Source organism: Triticum urartu, chromosome 5A, assembly GCF_056163025.1.
Source record: "Triticum urartu cultivar PI428250 chromosome 5A, HENAU_Tu73, whole genome shotgun sequence".
Lineage (NCBI taxonomy): Eukaryota > Viridiplantae > Streptophyta > Magnoliopsida > Poales > Poaceae > Triticum > Triticum urartu.
In genome coordinates, this window is record NC_141877.1 from 684,068,698 (window position 1) to 684,088,594 (window position 19,897).

At 47.4% G+C, this 19,897-nt stretch overlaps 1 protein-coding gene across 1 annotated transcript; it reads left to right on the forward strand.

The window, feature by feature from the left end:
• Positions 1–12,569: 12,569 nt before the first annotated feature.
• Positions 12,570–19,300, forward strand: LOC147974161 (uncharacterized). The gene is made up of 3 exons (XM_087525191.1): positions 12,570–13,278; positions 16,633–16,812; positions 19,134–19,300. Exons 1-3 carry the CDS (start codon positions 12,570–12,572, stop codon positions 19,298–19,300), a joined length of 1,056 nt encoding a protein of 351 aa, XP_087381317.1.
• Positions 19,301–19,897: the final 597 nt, after the last annotated feature.

A 19,897-nucleotide genomic window follows, 5' to 3' on the forward strand; every position in this document is an offset into this window, starting at 1 on the left:
ACTGGTAACTCGGGCCGAGACAGCAGAAGCATCACTTGCAGAGGCAAAAACCGAGCTGTCCGGCTTAAAACGCCAGATATCTCAAACGGTCTCAGCCATCTTCGGTAAGCTTTTTACAAAAAACCTTAAACACTGCAAACCTTGTTCCAGTTGTTACCTCTGGCTCACCTTTTGTTTAAAAATGCAGGCCCCAGGAGCACAAACCTTAAGCAGAACATGTTGGTCAAGCTGAAGGCAGTCTACACTCTGGTGGAGCAACTGTACACCGTGTCACAACGAGCTTTGGCCGTTGTGGCTTTATCAAATGATGTCCCCCATCTTCTGCAAGATGTGCTAAAGCGGATTGCTGTGCTACCTCAGCGGGTCCAAGAGCTAAGACGGGCATCTGCAAGAGCCGGAGCTATAGCCGCCTTGAGCCGGGCCAAGGCGTGGATTCCAGAGCTAGAGCCGGCTGACATTGCTCTTAGGTACCCAAGCTTGAAAGAAGCTGGTACTTTATTTAATGAGGCAGACTTCACCGCCTGTGTGAAAGACATACGCCTTGTGGCTACTCTTATTGGGAACGACACTGATCTTACCAAGTATCAGCCGGGTTATGACAGCGAGAATCGGAGGATTCCAACACCTCATTATGACAAAGTCAGCCTGATCCCTCCAATCCATAAGCATACCTTTGCCCCTGAAGTCGACCCAGCCGGTTTAATAGATGACGAAGCTGAGTTTGAAGCTTTGAGTGGCATTGACTGGGCATCGTCCACCTTCCAGGACAGAGCAGCCGACGGAGAGGCGGAGAAGGATAACCCGGAAGCTTCAGGTCAACCCCAGAGTAAATCGCCAGGCACCATACGCTTATGTCTTCTTAGAAAAACAATGCTTCATCATTCAGACTCGGGGAGTCTTGTAATAGGGTAGAAAATACTTTGATTTTGTCATGCCTTCGCGCATGCTTATGGCGCTCAATACTTTCATAAGCCGCCATCACTATGCACTTCCAGTTTCTATTAATCTGTTATTTCCTTATAGAAACTTGCTTGTATTGTCCTGCATAGAAGACAAAACAGAAACCCCTTAGCTACTTTATCACATCAGGAGTCACATAAGGTACTAATAATCTGGAGTGTATACCAAACAATCTTAGGAAGGCCGACTTACGATTAGTCTTAGTAAACATAAATAACAGCATACCTGTGATTCCTGCAGTTATCTCACCGGCTTATACGACCCAACCTATGAGGGTAAATTTAACTCCTGAAGGTTGGCATATATAAGGTTCACCTGGTACTTAACAACCTGAGGCAATCAATATTAAACCGGTGGATCAAAATCCACTCCATAGTACTTTCAAGAGGGTCTCAAGGTAGTCAAACATTTACACTTATAAAGTATAATGAACAACAAACAAAATTTAAAGGCTTCTAATTCGAATACGATCAGTGAACTGTCCCAAAGGGGTTAAGCTAAGTTTCGGATATGATCATATAGCCCCCAGTGGCTTTGGCGATGCCGATCAAGTGGGTATCGACAGCTATGTTCTCTTTGGTTCGAATACGACCTATGTTTGAACAGGAAGCCCCCAAGTGACCATAAGAGTTGTTTAATGACGCTGATTCAAATACGATCCACGTCAGACCCAAAGGGGTTAAGCTATGATTCAGATATGATCAGGAAGCCCCCAAGTGGGTTTGGCAGTATGCCGATCAAGAGGGTATCGACAGCTATGTTCTCTTTGGTTCGAATACGACCTATGTTTGAACAGGAAGCCCCCAAGTGATCATGGCTAGATTCAGATATGATCATAAGCCGGACCAAAGGAAAAGCCGGATTCAGACATGACCCGCCTCCTGCTGGTTGTTTCCACCACATGACAAAGAAGACACGTAAACCTTTTAGGGTGGGAAAAAGGAAAGAGGTCCTGCTTTATTGCTTTATGTAATATATACATTGTCGAAATATATACATATTAGAGCCGGTGGCTCAAGTATAGTAAGGCCGAAGATGAGCGATATTCCACCGCCGGTGGGTCTCCTCCTCCGACTTACGTGAGTCTTTGTGCTCTCGAACATCGATAAGGTAGTATGACTCGTTGTTTCAGATTCTTGCTGACCACAAAGGGTCCTTCCCAAGGAGGGGATAGCTTGTGCATATCAGAATGATCCTGGATGAGCCGGAGCACTAAGTCGCCTTCCTGAAAGGTTCTGGACCTAACCCGGCGGCTGTGGTAGCGGCGCAGGTCTTGCTGGTAAATCGCCGAGCGGGCTATTGCCAAGTCTCGCTCTTCATCCAACAAGTCAAGTGCATCTTGACGAGCTTTTTCGTTGTCCGCCTCAACGTAAGCCGTCACACGGGGTGAGTCATGAAGGATGTCACTTGGTAGGACCACCTCTGCTCCATACACCATGAAGAAAGGTGTGTAACCCGTAGATCTGTTAGGTGTAGTGTTGATGCTCCAAAGTACAGAAGGTAACTCCTCCACCCAACAACCCGGCGTCCGCTGCAAGGGGACCAAGAGCCGGGGCTTGATACCCTTCAAGATCTCTTGATTAGCTCTTTTTGCTTGACCATTGGACTGAGGATGAGCCACAGCCGAAACGTCAAGCCGAATATGCTCTCGTTGACAGAACTCTTCCATGGCTCCTTTGGAGAGATTGGTGCCATTATCAGTTATGATGCTATGTGGAAAACAAAAACGAAAAATCACCTTTTTCATGAACTGGACCGCCGTGGCTGCATCACACTTACTGACTGGCTCCGCCTCAACCCACTTTGTAAACTTGTCAACCGCCACCAAGAGGTGCGTCTTTTTATCCTTAGACCTTTTGAAAGGCCCGACCATGTCAAGCCCCAGACTGCAAACGGCCAAGTAATTGGAATCATCCTCAATTCTTGAGCCGGCACATGAGCTCGTCATGAGAACTTCTGACATCCGTCACATTTGCTAACTAGATCTTCTGCATCAGCATGAGCCGTCAGCCAATAAAACCCATGACGGAAGGCCTTGGCCACAAGAGATTTTGAGCCAGCATGATGACCGCAATCGCCTTCATGGATCTCACGAAGTATCTCCTGACCCTCCGCAGGTGACACGCAACGTTGAAACGCTCCAGTGACGCTGCAGTGATGTAACTCGCCATTAACGATTGTCATGGACTTGGACCGCCGGACGATTTGTCTCGCCAAGGTCTCATCCTCAGGCAACTCTCCCTGGGTCATATAAGCCAAATAAGGCACTGTCCAATCTGGGATGATGTGGAGAGCCGCTACCAGCTGTGCCTCCGGGTCTGTCACTGCCAGATCTTCTTCTGTAGGTAACTTGACAGAAGGATTATGCAAAACATCAAGAAAGGTGTTAGGCGGCACCGGCTTACGCTGAGACCCCAGCCGGCTTAAGGCATCAGCCGCCTCATTCTTCCTTCGATCAATGTGCTCCACCACATAACCCTTGAAATGCCCAGCTACATCGTCAACTTCACGATGGTAAGCCGCCAGAAGGGGATCCTTGCAGTCCCACTTGCCTGACACCTGTTGAGCCACAAGGTCTGAGTCTCCTAAGCACCTTACTCGTCTCAAATCATCTCTTTGGCCATCCGAAGACCATGGAGTAAGGCCTCGTACTCAGCTGCATTGTTAGTACAAGGAAACATAAGCCGGAGCACATAACAAAATTTATCACCCCGAGGGGAAGTTAACACGACTCCAACCCCCGAGCCTTCCAACTGCCCTGACCCATCAAAGTGAATAGTCCAATATGTGTTATCGGGCTTCTCCTCAGGTGCCTGTAGTTCTGTCCAGTCATTGATAAAATCCACCAAGGCTTGAGACTTAATGGCAGTGCGTGGCATGTACTTCAGACCATGAGGCCCGAGCTCAATGGCCCACTTGGCGACTCGTCCTATGGCCTCTCTGTTCTGGATGATGTCTCCCAAGGGGGCAGAACTCACCACAGTGATAGGGTGACCTTGGAAGTATTGCTTCAACTTCTGGCTTGCCATGAACACCCCGTAAACAAGCTTCTGCCAATGGGGATATCTTTGTTTCGACTCGATGAGCACCTCACTGACGTAGTAAACTGGCCACTGAACCGGATGCTCCTTACCAGCCTCCTTGCGCTCCACCACAATTGCAACGCTGACGGCTCGCGAGTTAGCAGCCACATATAACAGTAAAGGCTGTCTATCAATGGGAGCTGCAAGGACCGGCGGCTCAGATAACTGCCTCTTTAAATCCTCAAAAGCAGCATCAGCAGCATCACTCCAGACAAAAGTGTCTATTTTCTTCATCATCTGATATAGCGGTAGGGCCTTCTCACCTAACCGGCTTATCAACCGGCTTAAAGCAGCAACATGACCCGCCAGGCGCTGAACATCATTGATGCATGCCGGTTTAGCCAAAGAAGTAATTGCCTTGATCTTCTCCGGATTAGCTTCAATGCCCCTGTTTGAGACCAAGAATCCCAAAAGATTGCCTGCAGGTACACAAAATACACACTTCTCCGGGTTAAGCATCATCTTGTAAACCCGGAGATTATCAAAGGTTTCTTTTAAATCAGATATCGAGGTTTCCTTTTCTCTGGACTTCACCACTATGTCATCCACATAAGCATGAACATTGCGCCCAATCTGATTGTGGAGACAGTTCTGTACACACCGCTGATAAGTCGCCTGGGCACTCTTGAGCCCAAAAGGCATAGATACATAGCAGAAGGCTCCAAACGGAGTGATGAAGGCCGTCTTCTCCTGGTCCTTAACTGCCATCTTGATCCGATGATAACCAGAGTAAGCATCCAAAAAGCTCAAACGCGCACAACCCGCCGTAGCATCAATGATTTGATCAATATGGGGGAGAGCGAAAGGATCAGCCGGACAAGCCTTATTTAAGTCCGTGTAATCCACACACATCCGCCAGGTGCCGTTCTTCTTGAGTACGAGCACCGGGTTAGCCAACCACTCCGGGCGAAAAACTTCAACAATGAATCCGGCCGCTAAGAGCCGCGCGACCTCGTCTCCAATAGCTTTCCGTCTTTCTTCGTTGAATCGCCGAAGAAACTGTCTGACCGGCTTATACTTCGGATCAATATTAAGAGTGTGCTCAGCGAGTCCTCTCGGTACACCCGGCATGTCAGAAGGTTTCCATGCAAAGATGTCCCGGTTCTCACGGATGAACTCGATGAGCGCGCTTTCCTATTTAGGATCCAAGTTGGCACTGATGTTGAACTGCTTAGATGAATCGCCTGGAGTAAAATCAACAAGCTTGGTCTCAGCAGCCAACTTAAACTTCATCGCCGGGTCATGTTCCGTGGTTGGCTTCTTGAGGGAGGTCATATCCGCCGGGTCAACGTTATCTTGATAAAATTTGAGCTCCTCTGCTGCGCAGACAGACTCGGCATAAGCCACGTCGCCTTCTTCACATTCCAGGGCCACCTTTCGACTTCCATGCACCGTGATGGTGCCCTTTTCACCCGGCATCTTGAGCTGCAAATAAACATAACACGGCCTCGCCATAAACTTGGCATAAGCCGGCCGCCCAAATAAAGCATGATACAGACTCTTGATTTTGACCACCTCAAAGGTTAACTTCTCAGCCCTAGAATCATGCTCATCTCCAAAGGCCACCTCCAGCTCAATCTTCCAACGGGGTATGCCGACTTACCAGGCACCACTCCATGGAAAACGGTGTCAGATGTCTTTAAATTTTTGCCAGTTAAACCCATGCGCCGAAAGGTCTCGTAATAGAGGATGTTGATGCTGCTACCTCCGTCCATGAGCACTTTAGTGAATTTATATCCACCGACCTGCGGCGCCACCACCAAGGCTAGCTGACCCGGATTATCAACCCGGGGAGGGTGATCCTCCCTACTCCAGACAATGGGCTATTCTGACCACCTTAAGTAACGAGGAACCACTAGTAGAAAATAGGGCTTTGGTCACAGGCCAATTTTCACATTAGTCCCGGTTCAGTCATGAACCGGGACTAATGTGAGCATTTATCCCGGTTCGTGCGGCTAAGGCATTAGTCTCGGTTCACTTGGGCCCTTTAGTCCCGATTCGTGCCACGAACCGGGACTAAAGGGTGCGATGCCCATTAGTCCCGGTTGGTGGCAACAACCGGGACTAAAGGTTAGACCTTTAGTCCCGGTTGGTGCCACCAACCGGTACTAATGGGCTTTGAGGCATTAGTACCGGTTCATGGCATGTGAAATGTGTCACTTCATGCTCAAGCAAAATTCCTGAAGGTTAATAGGATTGATATCTTACTATTGTCAGGAAAACAACAAGTGCAGGGTGACCGTTCGGGAAGTTAGATGATTTGAAATGATGAGGGGTGGTTAGAGGATAAATTGAGCAGTGGTGAGGGGTGGTGATTATAGACTAGAGGTTAAAATAATTTAGAAATTTGAAAATAAAAAAATTAAAAAAATTCAAAAACAAATTTCAAAAAAAAAACATAAAATTCCTTTAGTCCCGGTTGGTGTTACCAACCGGGACTAAAGGTGGAGCTCCACGTGGCCACGCCCTTTAGTCCCGGTTCGTGTAAGAACCGGGACTAAAGGGGAGAGGCATTAGTAACGACCCTTTAGTCCCGGTTCGAAAACCGGGACTAAACGGCCTTACCAACCGGGACAAAAGCCCCTTTTTCTACTAGTGAACTGCCGGCTCAACAGAGTTCACAGCCCTCTTATGAATTTTCTGGTCACGTTTACACAAGCTAGTGGTGAACACATGATACTGCCCACTATTCAACTGCTTCGGATGGCTCTGATAACCCGACTACTGCTGCTGTTGTCCTCCTTGACCAGATTGCTGTTGGTTTCCCTGAAAGCCGGATCCTGAGCTGCCACCCGGGCCATGAAAGCCACCGGCTTCCGAGCCGCCACCCGGGCCATGATTGCCATCAAACGTATTAGAATTCTTGAAAGCCTTCATGATCGCACAATCTTTCCACAAGTGAGTGGGGGGTCGTTCCCGGGTGCCGTGTCTCGGGCAGGGCTCATTGAGTAGCTGCTCAAGAGATGGACCTGACCCGCCAGATCGAGGGGGCGGTTTTCCCTTACGTCTCTGATTGTTACCCTGCGCGTTGGCATTGGCCACGAACTTCGGGCTACCCTCCGCCTTACGCTTATTGCCTCCTTGATTCATCGGGTTATGCTGCTGACCCTTTCCATTCCAGTTCTTCTTTCCCTTCCCTATCTTCTCCTCATCAGACGCGGGATCCTTGGTACTATCAGAATCGGCGTACTTGACTAAAGCCGCCATCAGCGTACCCATATCATTGCAATCACGCTTAAGGCGCCCCAGCTTCTATCTCGGCGGCTCAAAGCGGCAATTCTTCTCCAACATGAGGACTGCAGAGCCGGCATCCATCTTGTCAGACGAATGTATTATCTCCTTAACCCGGCGTACCCAATGAGTTGTGGATTCACCTTCCTCCTGCTTACAATTTGTCAAGTCCACAATCGACATAGACTGCTTGCAAGTGTCCTTGAAGTTCTGGATGAAACGGGCTTTTAGCTCTGCCCATGAACTAATGGAATTGGGTGGCAAGCCCTTTAACCAAGAACGGGCTATTCCATCCAACATCATGGTGAAGTATTTAGCCATTGCTGCGTCGCTAACCTCCAGTAGCTCCATGGCCATCTCATAACTCTCGATCCACGTTTCGGGCTGTAAGTCGGCCGTGTAATTCGGCACCTTTCGAGGTCCCTTGAAATCTTTGGGCAGACGCACATTACGCAGAGCCGGCACCAAACAAGGAACACCTTCGGTTCTAGTAGCAACTCCCGCCTCAACGGAAGTCGTCGGATAAGCCGGTAAGTCCTGTTGGGCTGCTAGCTGAGCCGCTATCTGAGCCGCCCGCTCGTCCTCCTGACGTATCCGATCCTATACCGGGTTATACCCGCCAGGCTGGTTCCGACGCTGAGCGTTGCTTGACAAGGCCTCTGACTCCATGTGTCTGCTGTAACTCGGGGTCCGGTTTGGATAAGGCGGAGCTAACCAGGGCGGAGGAGTTGAATGAATCATGTCCCCGCTGTAGGAGTAAGTCTCTTGCTGAGCCAGAGCTGTCTGGACAAGTTCTCTGATCCTCCGGGTCTCCACCGCTGTCGGATCATCACCGTCCACTGGGAGAGCCGCCAAACGCGCTGATGCTGCGATTAAGTTCTCCATGGGGTTGGAGAAGTGACCCGGTGGTATCGGCACATAACGGGGCGGTGCCATATTCCCATGAGGAGGCGCCGTCACCTGAGGCTGAACCGGGCCTCCCGCTCCGGATGTCATGAGCTGGTTTGCACCTGGCGGGTTACTTGGGCCGGCTCCGGGTGTAGAAAAAAGATTCCGAGGATCATAAATCGGAGGTAAACGGGACTGAGTTTTTTGATGTCTCCTCTTCATTACCTTGTTAGATGCGTTCAGACTCATTGTGAGCTGGTAAGCCTCTGCCTGAAGTTGCTGTGCCCGTGCATCCAAAGCCGCCTGCTCTGTGGCCAATCTAGTATCTTCAGCCGCTAAGGCCTCCTTGGCTCGAGCGATCTCCTCATGAACCTGCGCCACCTCTGCATCATGCTCATCTTGGTTCGCGAGGATGACTGTAGCGGCTAACAGGGCCGTAAGCTTATCCATGAGATCCATCAGCAACTGAGCCGGCGAGCGCACAGGGCCTCCTGCCCAGGCCGCTCCTAACCCGGACATTACCGCTGCCGAGGCCATAGAATTTTGACCAGGTTGAGTACCATCCATGAAGACTCCTGCCCAGTTTGGCGACTCAGAGGGGTCCGGAATAGTGCTGCCATCGAAACAGCCCCCAAGCCCGCCATCTTGCACTGGGTGTAGCGAATCTGTTGAACCGGCGGATGAATCACCATCGAAGAGGACGGCCGTCTCACCACCATCTTCAGATCCTTCAAAAAGTTCCCCACCATGGACGCAGCCCACGAAGGCACGCTTCATGAAGGGTTGAGCCCGGGCGGGTCTCGCGCGCTGAGCCGTCTCGACGAGGTCGGTGCTGTTGTCCAGCTCAGGGCCCAGCTCACCAATCCGGCCGATGAAGACGTGGATTCCGCCGAAGGGGACCCGGTACCCGTACTCAATTGAGCTGGCGTCGGGGCCCCAGCCTTCGTCATCAATGTAGATCTTGCCGCGACGACTTTTGGTCATCCGGCCGACCGCGTATCCCTTGAGCCCTTCGAAGCTGCCCTTCAAGAACTCAAATCCATCGTGCGCTGGCCCCACGGTGGGCGCCAACTGTCGTGGAATTGTCACGGCAGATGTCCTCTTGCAAGGACTTAGTCGTGGAGCCATCGCAACTAGGAAGCTTAAAGGGGTTAATCGGGACAAAGGACATGAGAGGTTTATACTAGTTTGGCCCCTTACGGTGAAGGTAAGGCCTACGTCTAATTGGGTTGGTATTGCTTGAGGTTTCGATCACCAGGGAGTGAGATACGCTATGCCCGGTTATCGATTGGTTGTTTTCTTGCCCTAAGCCGCCGGCGGGTCGTCGCCTTATATACACGGGTCGACGCCCTGCGGCTTATAGAGTCCCGACTGGCTCATAGACAGTGTCCGGCTCGGTGACTAGTTACTTCTACCTTATGTTACAAGTAATGCCATCATGGCGGTTTATCACTATGGGCCTTAAGCAGCCTGTGGGCCTTAGACCCTTTATTGAACCGCCATACACAAATAGTTATATCCCCAACATTCGGATGTGAATTTGGGGCTTTACCTTTCACGTATTTGTGTATACCAATTCACCATCGTAAGCTAACAAACAGAGAATGGAAAAGCATTGAGGATCGTTTTGAGAAGAAACTGGGATGCTAGAAGGGCAAACTGATGTCATATGGAGGCCGTTTAATTCTCATTAATTCGGTTCTCACAAGCATGCCCATGTTTCTTTTGTCTTTTTCGAGGTTCCAGTTGGAGTTCGGAAAAGACTTGATTTCTATCGCTCCCGCTTTTTCTGGCAAAGTGACGATCTCAAGAGGAAGTATAGACTCACTAAATGGGACATTATTTGTCGACCGAAGGACCAAGGGGGTCTTGGTATTGAAAATCTTGAGGTCAAGAACAAATGTCTTCTCAGCAAGTGGTTGTATAAGCTATCTAGTGAGACCGGGGCTACATGGGCACAGATTTTGGGTAATAAGTACCTTCATTCCAAAACTTTATCCCAGGTGACAGTGAGGCCGATGTATTCGCCTTTCTGGAAAGGACTGATGAGAGTTAAATCGGTCTTTTTTAATCGGATGAAGTTTGTTATTGGGAACGGTACTTCTACGAGATTTTGGGAGGATACGTGGCTAGGGGATACACCCCTCGCGCTTCAATATCCTTCTCTCTATAGCATTGTTCAACAGAGAGATGCAACCGTTGAGACAGTATGTCAGTCCACGCCTCTTAATATTCACTTTAGGAGAGTACTAGCCGGAAACCGTTGGGAAGCCTGGCTCCATCTTGTGAGAAGATTGATGGATGTTCAACTAACTCAACGACCCGATCAGTTGTGTTGGAAGCTAACTAGGAATGGAGAGTTTACGGTTAAATCCATGTATTTGGATGCTATTAATTCTAGCTCTATTCCTATTTTGAAACATGTGTGGCATGTCAAAGTTCCCTTGAGAGTTAAAGTATTTATGTGGTTTGTACACAAACAAGTCATTTTAACTAAGGATAACTTGATAAAACCCAACTGGAATGGATCCACTAGATGTAGCTTCTGTGACTAAGATGAATCCATCAAACATCTCTTTCTCGATTGCGCCTTGGCAAAAATTCTTTGGCAGTCTGTGCACATAGCCTTTAATATGACTCCTCCGAATAGTATCAACACGTTATTTGGGATGTGGCTTGATGGGTTTGAGCTCCAAACAGCGAGACACATTCGCGTAGGAGTATGTGCTTTACTATGGGCTATCTGGATTGCAGAAATGATTTGGTCTTTAAAAGAACAACAAACACTCATTTTTGCAGGTTATCTTCCGAGCTACGGCATTGATCCGTATGTGGTCGCTACTCACTCTGACGGAGGCCAGGGAGCATTTGGTTACTGAATCTATCCGATGGGAGATGGTAGCACGGGATATTTTCAACCGGTTTGGGTGGCGGTCATGTAATAGGATAGGCAATTAGTTTTCCTATCTTTATCTTGCTAGCCGGTTGTGGTTTCATTTTTGTCTTTTGCTCTTTGTGAGCTTTTTTTGTACTTTCTTGAGACTTTAAGACTGTCGTCGAACCTTTTTGTTTGGTAATAAAGTTGGCTGTATGCATCCTTCTGATGCAGAGGCCGGGGATGCCCCTTTTTAGAAAAAAATCTGGGCATGGTCCGACTTGTGTATGGGCAATATCTGGGGCGCGCGGCTGGGTAGAAATCGTGCGGGTCACGCCCAGCACAGGCCCAGGTATAAACCCCCCTCCGGACGATCGTTGTAACCGTGGTGTCGAGTTCGTGCTCGGGAAAAGGCTGTTCGAGCAGCAGGCGTATGTGTGCCGGAAACCAATGTGCCCACCGTGTTCTTCCTCCTCCTCCTTCTTGTGTATGTGCGAGAGAGAGGGCGTGACGAGAGGGTGAGCTAGGGCAAGGGTCTGGCTCCAACAGGTGCATGCATATGATCCTTGCTGTTATTTCGTTTCTTATACTTCTTTACGTGTGATAACTTTCTTTTCTTAGTCAAATGGTTCCTGCTTAATTATACAGAAACTTATATGCAAATTCAAGTTGAGTTGGTTCTAGAAGAAACAAAAACTGTAATAATAGTATGTACCCAGACAAAATATCATATTTTTTGAGATTGTGGTTGGCATGTTTCTAAAACATCTTTGGTTTATATGTTATGATGCTTTGCGATTGACCAAGCGCTTGTTATGCTGTCACACAGGGACGAGGGGAAATCATAAATGGTACAGAAGATGTGTTTATTTTACGGTAGATCGCTCTCATGTGCCGCTCCTGATTGCGCTGCTGACGGGTATTACAGATATAAGCCTACAAAGGTACGCATTGCCTGAGAGAATAATTGTCCACTCCCCGCTCCCCGTTCCCGCACCACGGCGACTCCGCTCCCCGCCCGCGCCGTTGCCTCGTTTGCGGGCCTAGCTACGCTGCTCCTTGGAGATGCCTCCGAGACGGCGGAGGCAAGGCCCCGCGAGGTCGTCCGCTGTTCCACCCCCGCCCCCATCGGCGGATCGCTTCAAGGAGGACTGCGCCGAGATGGTGAGATTGATTTCACCTCTCCCGCAGGCGGTGCTCGTGGCTATGGGATCCCCGGGGTGGGTGGATCGGGCAAAGCGGATTCGTGCTGCTACGGCGGCGTGGATCTGCCGGATCCAGGAACTCAAAGCGGCGGATCGGGCGGGGGAGGCGGTGCGAGATCCGGAATCAAAGGAGGCGGCGACAAGGGTTGCGGAAGCCTGCCGGCTGAGAGCAGAAGCAGAGCAGAGGAATCTGGTGCGGCGCATCTAAGACGAAGCAACAGTGGCGGAGAGGGCGCGGATGCCCCCCTTCCCGCACTCCACGTCGACGGCATATGTGCAGTGGGCGCGGGCGGAGGCGAAATCCGGCGATCCTCGCACGGCGATGAGATGGGAAGGGATGCTGGGGGTGGTGCCCTCGGGTGCGCCGCTCCAAGGCATCTCAACCTGGCCGCCGGCGTCGATTTGGGAGTGAGTGCTCAGGCTGGATCGATCGGAGGTGGGACGGAATTTTGCCTACCTCATCCGGAGAAGGAGAAGATCTCTTCGTTAACAACTATGGCAATCCCTGGTAAATGCTGCTCCTCTGATGAAGCTTTGAGACATTGTTCTATTATTTTGATTCCCAGCCACCGACGTTCTACGCCGCCACCGCCGTATGTTGTTCCCGCTCCGATGAGACCTAGTGCTTGTAGGAATAGAGTCAACTCCGATCTGCCCCAATCTGGTTCTAGTGGCCGTCCAATATGCTTTATTTCCTCCTCCACTAAAACAACGAGGGATCATGGCTGCCATGTGGCTCATAGTCGCCGGAGATCCCCATCTCCGGCGCCCTTCGTAGCTCCGCACTTCGACGGACGAAAATTGGGGATCGATAAGCGGGACCCAGCTATCGGCCGCAGAAATTGGACCAACCGTCAGATTCCGCCTAAAGAGATCGAGACCGTTGTTTCTCCCCCCACCTCTAATGATGAAAGGATATATAATCCCCCCTCTGACAGATATCCTGCGCCTCGTCCCGCTAGGGTTCTTCCTCGTGCGCTCCGCCGCCATGACCACCGCAATCTAGTTTGGGTTAGGCGCGACCTCTTTGCTTCTGGTAATTTTTCGGCTTCAGATTGCTACCCTGTTGGCCCTTCAGACCGCATCGTTGCTCCAAAGCAATTCAGCTTCTCCCGTGATTCTTGGTCTAGGAAGACTGGGAAAATCCCCTTTGCTGCTGTAGTGAAGATGGCTGGTTCTGGGCAGATCCCTGGTCCTAGGGGTGGAAGATCAGGGGGCGGGCGTGGCCGTGATGCGATTCGACCCCCAGCTGCTGTGAATGCACCTCCAGTCCGTACTCCAGCTGCCCCTGTCCCTGTTCCTGCTTCTGCCCCCAACCAACAGGGCCCTCCCATGTCTATCTTCGCAAAGCCCCCCATCATTCCGTTAGGAAGCAATTCTCCCAATTTCATTCATCCTGGCATGAATCAAGTCTATCCTGGTTTCCCTGCCAAAAACTATCAATACTCTCAGATGCCCCCTGGATGCAACAGCCGCAGTTCCAATTCCCCTATATGCAACAGAATCTCCCAATGCAATTCACTCAGCCTCTCCCTTTGAGCTCTGGAAGCACGTCTGGAGGAAGTGGGCAAGTAGCTGTTGGGAAGAACAAAAAGAAGAACAGGGCTGGTGCTAAGAAGCAAACTATGACTGCTGCTGGAACTGGTGACAGTGCTACTGGTCATACAGCCTCTGACTATGAAGAGTATATGATAGATCCTAAGTATATTGGCACTATTTGCTATAACTGTGGCCTCCATGGACACTTTGTGGGCATGTGCTCTGTTCCAAAGGTCTGCTTTATCTGTAAAACCCCAGGACACCATATGGACGCCTGCCCTAAATGGTATGAACCTTATCCTGCAGCCCAATATTGGGGGAGTGCCAACAGTGGCCTAGGTTTCCTCCATATTGAAGCAGGTGACAAGTGTGACAGTAGCTGGCTGAATTTTGGCAATGTTGGCCTGGTTGTTGTGGAAGAAGGCAACATCACTGCTGAAGAACTGGAGAGATGCTTTATTGGTATGTGGAAAACTAACTGGCCTTGGCAGATCAGACCTTATGATGATACTCAATTTCTGGTTAGATTCCCCCCAACAAAAAGATATCTGATTTGGTTGCTTTCAAATCCATTAACCTGAAGAAGAAGAAGAAGGGGGTGACTATATCCTTCAAAGACTGGCATGGTGACTTACCTGCCTTTGATTCTCTCAATGAAGTTTGGGTTAATATCATTGGCATTCCCCCTGTCTGGTGCACCTGGCCAGTCATCACCCAAATTGCTTCTTCCTTGGGTGTCATTGTCAATATTGACTGGCATGAAATTTTCAGAAGTTTCTATGAAGTTGTCAGGGTTCAAGTTGTTGTTAGAGACCAGAAGCTTATTCCTAAGGATAGGCTCTATGAGATCCAGCAGGAACTGTATCTACTCAACTTTGAAGTTGATGATAACACTGGCACTGAATCTCCTAACCACAAACCTCCAGATGGTCCTTCTGGTCCTACTGGTTCTGAAGATCATGAGAATGCTGACAGGAATGGTGATGGTGATAATGACAGTGATGATGACCTACTTGGGGAAGAGATGGAGCAAGATGCTAGCAATCAGATTCCTAAAAATCCTACCCCTGCCCCAAGTGGATCTAAATCTAGATCTGTCCACCATATCCCTGATACCCCTACTGAGCAAGCTCATTTACCTTCTTCTAATCACCTGGGTGCCCCTGTGACTAAAAGTTATCTTGATGCTACTAAAAAAGCCAGCTATGAAGGCTATGGTAACAGTTTGCTGGCCCAGTTTGAAGCAGTGAAAGGTAACCCCAATGACACTGGCCCCAACCCCCTAACCTCAGCCTCAGCTGCCACTGCTCTCTCTTGTCCTGCTCCCAGACCTCAGCCCACTAGGACTGGTCAGGGGAGATAGGGCCCTGTTGTTGCCACTAGGATGAGCAACAGGATTAAAAGAGATGGCAAGAACACTATAGCTAAAGCCCAGGAAATTAAGCAAGTTTAGAATCTGGAGGTTACTAGAGGTAAATCTACTGCTAGCTCCATTAATTCCTTTGCTTGCCTTAACAATGAACTTCTCTTATATAATGTTGAGATATCTGGATTAAAACTTGGGAATGATCCTATTAGCTGCTTTAACAATATTGAGTATATCAAGCGGATAGAGCTTCATAGGTTGTCTAATTTCCAAAAGGACAACCCTGAATTATTTCCCACTCCTGACACTGATGTCAAAGGAGTTAATTACTGCAATACTAATAGTGACACTGAGACAAACCCTTTTCCACAAACTGATAATATTTCAGAAGTGGAGGAGGGTGAGTTCCCTTGGATGGAAGTATCCCATCGAAGGACTAAAAAGTGTCAGAGTAGAAGTAGATTTCCTAAGAAGATTTTATTATGATTGGTGCTTTCTGGAACATCAGAGGCCTTAATGGTCCTTCTAAGAACACCAGGGTTCAAGAGCTTGTTAAAGCTTGTTGCCCAGACTTCATTTGTTTGTCTGAAACCAAGAAAGCTGATTTTACCATCCCTCAACTAGAAGCTATTGATTCTAGGAGTGGATTTGTGTGGAATTGGCTCCCTGCTGTTGGTACTGCAGGAGGTATTTTAATTGGTGTTAAAGATGATAAGTTTGACATATTAAATTGTGATATTCACACTTTCTGCATCTCCTGTATCTTAAAGTGCAAACATAATGACACTAAATGGAGGTTGATTTCTATTTATGGTTCAGCTTATGATGAGTTTAAAATTGATTTCATTAATGAACTTGACCATGTCCTTGCTGAGTGGTCTGGCCCCACCTTAGTTGGTGGAGATTTTAATTTGATTAGGAATTCCAGTGAGAAGAATACTGGCTCCATTAACCAGCACTGGGCTGACCTGTTCAATGATTGGATTAATAAGTTTGGTCTCATTGAAATTAAGAATGCTGGTAGAAGGTATACTTGGGCTAATAACCAAGACAACCTTATTATGGCCACACTAGATAGGGTCTTTGTTTCTGTTGATTGGGAGGGCCTTTTCCCTGGGGCTTCCATTAAAGCTCTCCCCAGAGTGGGCAGTGACCACACACCCTTGGTGCTGGACACTTCCAATGGACCTCCCTCTTTCCCTACTAAGTTTTTCAGATTTGAAAAATGGTGGCTAGAAATTCCTGGCTTTGATGAGGTTATCCACAAAGCCTGGAATACTAAATGTAGTTTCACCAAGGCCATTGATATTTGGCAATTTAAGATCAGGACCACCAGGAAAGCTGCTAAAGGATGGTGTGCTAACTATGAAGCAGACCAGAATAGGACCAAGCAAGCTTTGGTGGCTGAGTTTAATTGCTTAGACATTTTAGCTGAATCTCAACCTTTATCCCCTAACTCTAAAAAAAGAATGAATAACATTTCAGGTGATTTAAAGGATATTTGGAGGAAGGAGGAGATCAAAGCTAGACAGAGGTCCAGAGAGAAGGAAATACTGGAGGGAGAACTCAACACTGGGTACTTCAAAGCAGTGGCTAATCAAAAAAGGAGAAGGAAACAGATTGCTGTCCTAGAAACCCCTTCAGGTCCTGTGGAAGACACTAAAGGTATTTTGCAGTTAGCTGTTGATTATTACAAAAAGCTGTTTGGCTATGTTCCTACTATTGATATTGATCTCAAGGATGACTTTTGGGATCAAGATAGCTTACTTTCCACAGAACATTTTCATTTACTTGAAAAGCCTTTCTCTGAGGATGAAATCAAGGCAGCTGTATTTGGCTCCTATGCCGAAGGAGCTCCAGGCCTTGATGGCTTTCCCTTTCTTTTTTACCAGAAATACTGGGATTTAATCAAACATGATCTTTTTGCTCTTTTTAAAGATTGGGAGGATGGCAATCTAGATCTATATAGGCTCAATTTCTCCCTTTTGACCTTGGTCCCTAAAGAGCCTAATGCTATTAAGCTAGATAGATTTAGGCCTCTAGCCATGATCAATTGTAGTTTTAAAATTTTTGCTAAATGTGCTACAAACAGATTTGGCCCTGTTTGTAATGTTCTCATTTCCCCTAATCAGACTGCCTTCCTGAAAGGGAGATTTATTTTGGAAAGCATTGTAGCTGCTCATGAGGTAGTTCATGCAGTGGCCTCAAATAAAATGTCTGGTTTCTGTTTTAAATTAGACTATGGAAAAGCCTATGATATGATTAGTAGAGAGTTTCTTTTGAAGATGCTGAGGCAGAGAGGCTTTGGTCCTGGTTGGACATATAAGCTTGAATCTCTGCTTTGCAATGGATCTGTGGGTGTCAGAATAAATGACACCAACAGTGACTATTTTATAGTTGGCAAAGGAGCTAGACAAGGTGATCCTGTCTCTCCTCTATTGTTTAATTTAGTGGCTGATGTGTTCACCAGGATTTTGATTAAAGCTACTGAAGCAAACCTAATTGCTGGTGTTTTTCCCCCTTCTAATCCTGCTGGTATCATTAGCATGCAATATGCTGATGACACCTTGCTCTTCTTAGATAATAATCTTGATCATGCCAAGAACCTCAAATGGCTTCTGTCCTGCTTTGAGCAGATCTCTGGCATGAGAATTAATTTTCATAAATGTGACCTAGTCCCTATCAATATTGATAGGAATGAAGCACTTGTTTTTGCTCAAACATTAGGATGCAAATTAAGTGCTTTTCCTATTAAATACCTAGGGGCCCCTTTACATTTCAGTAAAATTAGAAAGGAGGATCTCCGACCCACTGTTGATAAGATTATCAAGAAAGCTGCTGGGTGGAGAGGGAGACTTCTTTCTTTTGGCAAAAGACTTATTTTAGTCCAAGCCTGCTTAGCTAGTATTCCTTCTTACCTCATGGGATACATTAAATTCCCTAAGTGGGCCATTAAACTCATAAATTCCCAACTAGCTCATTGCTTTTGGGATGATTATGAAGGTCACCACAAGTACCATCTGACTGCCTAGAAGTCTATTACCATGAGGAAAGAATTTGGGGGTTTTGGTATCACTGACATTGGGGACATGAATTTGGCTTTATTAGCCTCTTGGGTCAGCAGATACTATAACTCTGAGGGCAAGATCTGGAAAAATATAATTGATTCCAAATATAATCCTCAAAGCAATTTATTTGCTTGCCCCGATGCTGGAGCATCCCCCTTTTGGAAAGGGATGCTCTGGGCAGCTCAAGCTGCTAAAATTGGTTTCTCTTGGAAAATTGGCAATGGGAAAAGGATTAGATTCTGGAAGGATCATTGGTTTGGTAATGCCACATTGGCCACCCAATATTGGGACCTTTATGTTCTTGCTAATGAACATAATGACACCATTGATAAAGTTTGGGATGGCAGCACCCTTAAAATTACTTTCCGTAGATGTTTTACCCATGAACTTATGTCTCTATGGTATGAGCTTTTAGAAATTGCCAGTTCTATTCATCTCACTGTAGAGGATGACACCCCTATCTGGAATCTGAATTCCAAAGGGATATACTCTGTTAAATCCTTTTATAAGTTCTTAAATTTTAGAGGTGTTTATCCCATTAGTTCTCCTGCCATTTGGAAGATCAAAATTCCTCCTAGGATCCAGATTTTTCTCTGGCTATTGACTAACAACAAGTTGTTAACCAGAGATAATTTGTCGAAAAGGCAGGAGACAGGCGATCCCAGCTGCGTTTTTTGTGCTGAACAGGAAACTTGTTCCCATCTATTTAGCTCCTGTGTTGTTGCTGTTGAATTCTGGAAAGCCTTGTGTATCCTAACTGGAATCGATGAAGACATTAGTATAATGTCCATCTCCCAGTTCTGGATCAGAGGAGATACCTTTGCTGTAACAAATATTGTACATGCAGCTGGGCTTTGGGCTATCTAGAAAACTCGCAATGACATGGTTTTCAATAATGTGGTTTGGCCTGGCTTACAGGCTATCTGGCGAAAAACTGCGTCAAATCTGTCTTCGTGGGAGTGCCTATCCTCAGGATGTGCCAAGGACAAGGTGGTGTGGACTGCGAAAGAACTCGAGACGAAAGCGAGAAGCCCACCTCTGCTAATGTGGCCAGACCCTGGATGAGGCGTGGAGACACCTTCTGAAGCCTTGTTGCTGACTAGACTTTGGCTACGGCCTCGCTGCACTATAGTGCCTTGTTTTTTTTCGGTGTTTTCTTTTTTAGTTCAGGCTTTAGTTTGTATTTTGTCCTACTTTCACTGCGGCAGCCTTTCTGCTGTCCGCCGTTTGCCTAAACTGTAAGACGATGCTATTCTGTTGTTTCATTTCGGCAAGAAATGGAACAGGGGCGAGGCCCTTTTCATCTAAAAAAAAGGTACACACTTTTAAATTTGGTCATTTTGTTTGTCTGCGTAGCTGATTTCCCCTGATGGATGTAGTCATATTTAAGAAAATATTAGGAGTCCTATGTGCTTGTATGCTACCAGACTGTACCAAACAAGATCTGTGTTATATGCCGAAAATAAAATAAATTTAGCCATAAAGGCTCACAACATATTAACAATCTATTTTTAACCAAATAGCATCTAATGTTTCATGATGATGTGAAGCTCATACGTGTCACAGACCTAGATGCCTATAAATTAGTCTCTCGTCTTGTGGATCAGGGCCAAAGAAGAAACATTAAATGAGTAATACACCTGTCTCCTATGCTTCAAACTTATACAGTTATCTGCATTACT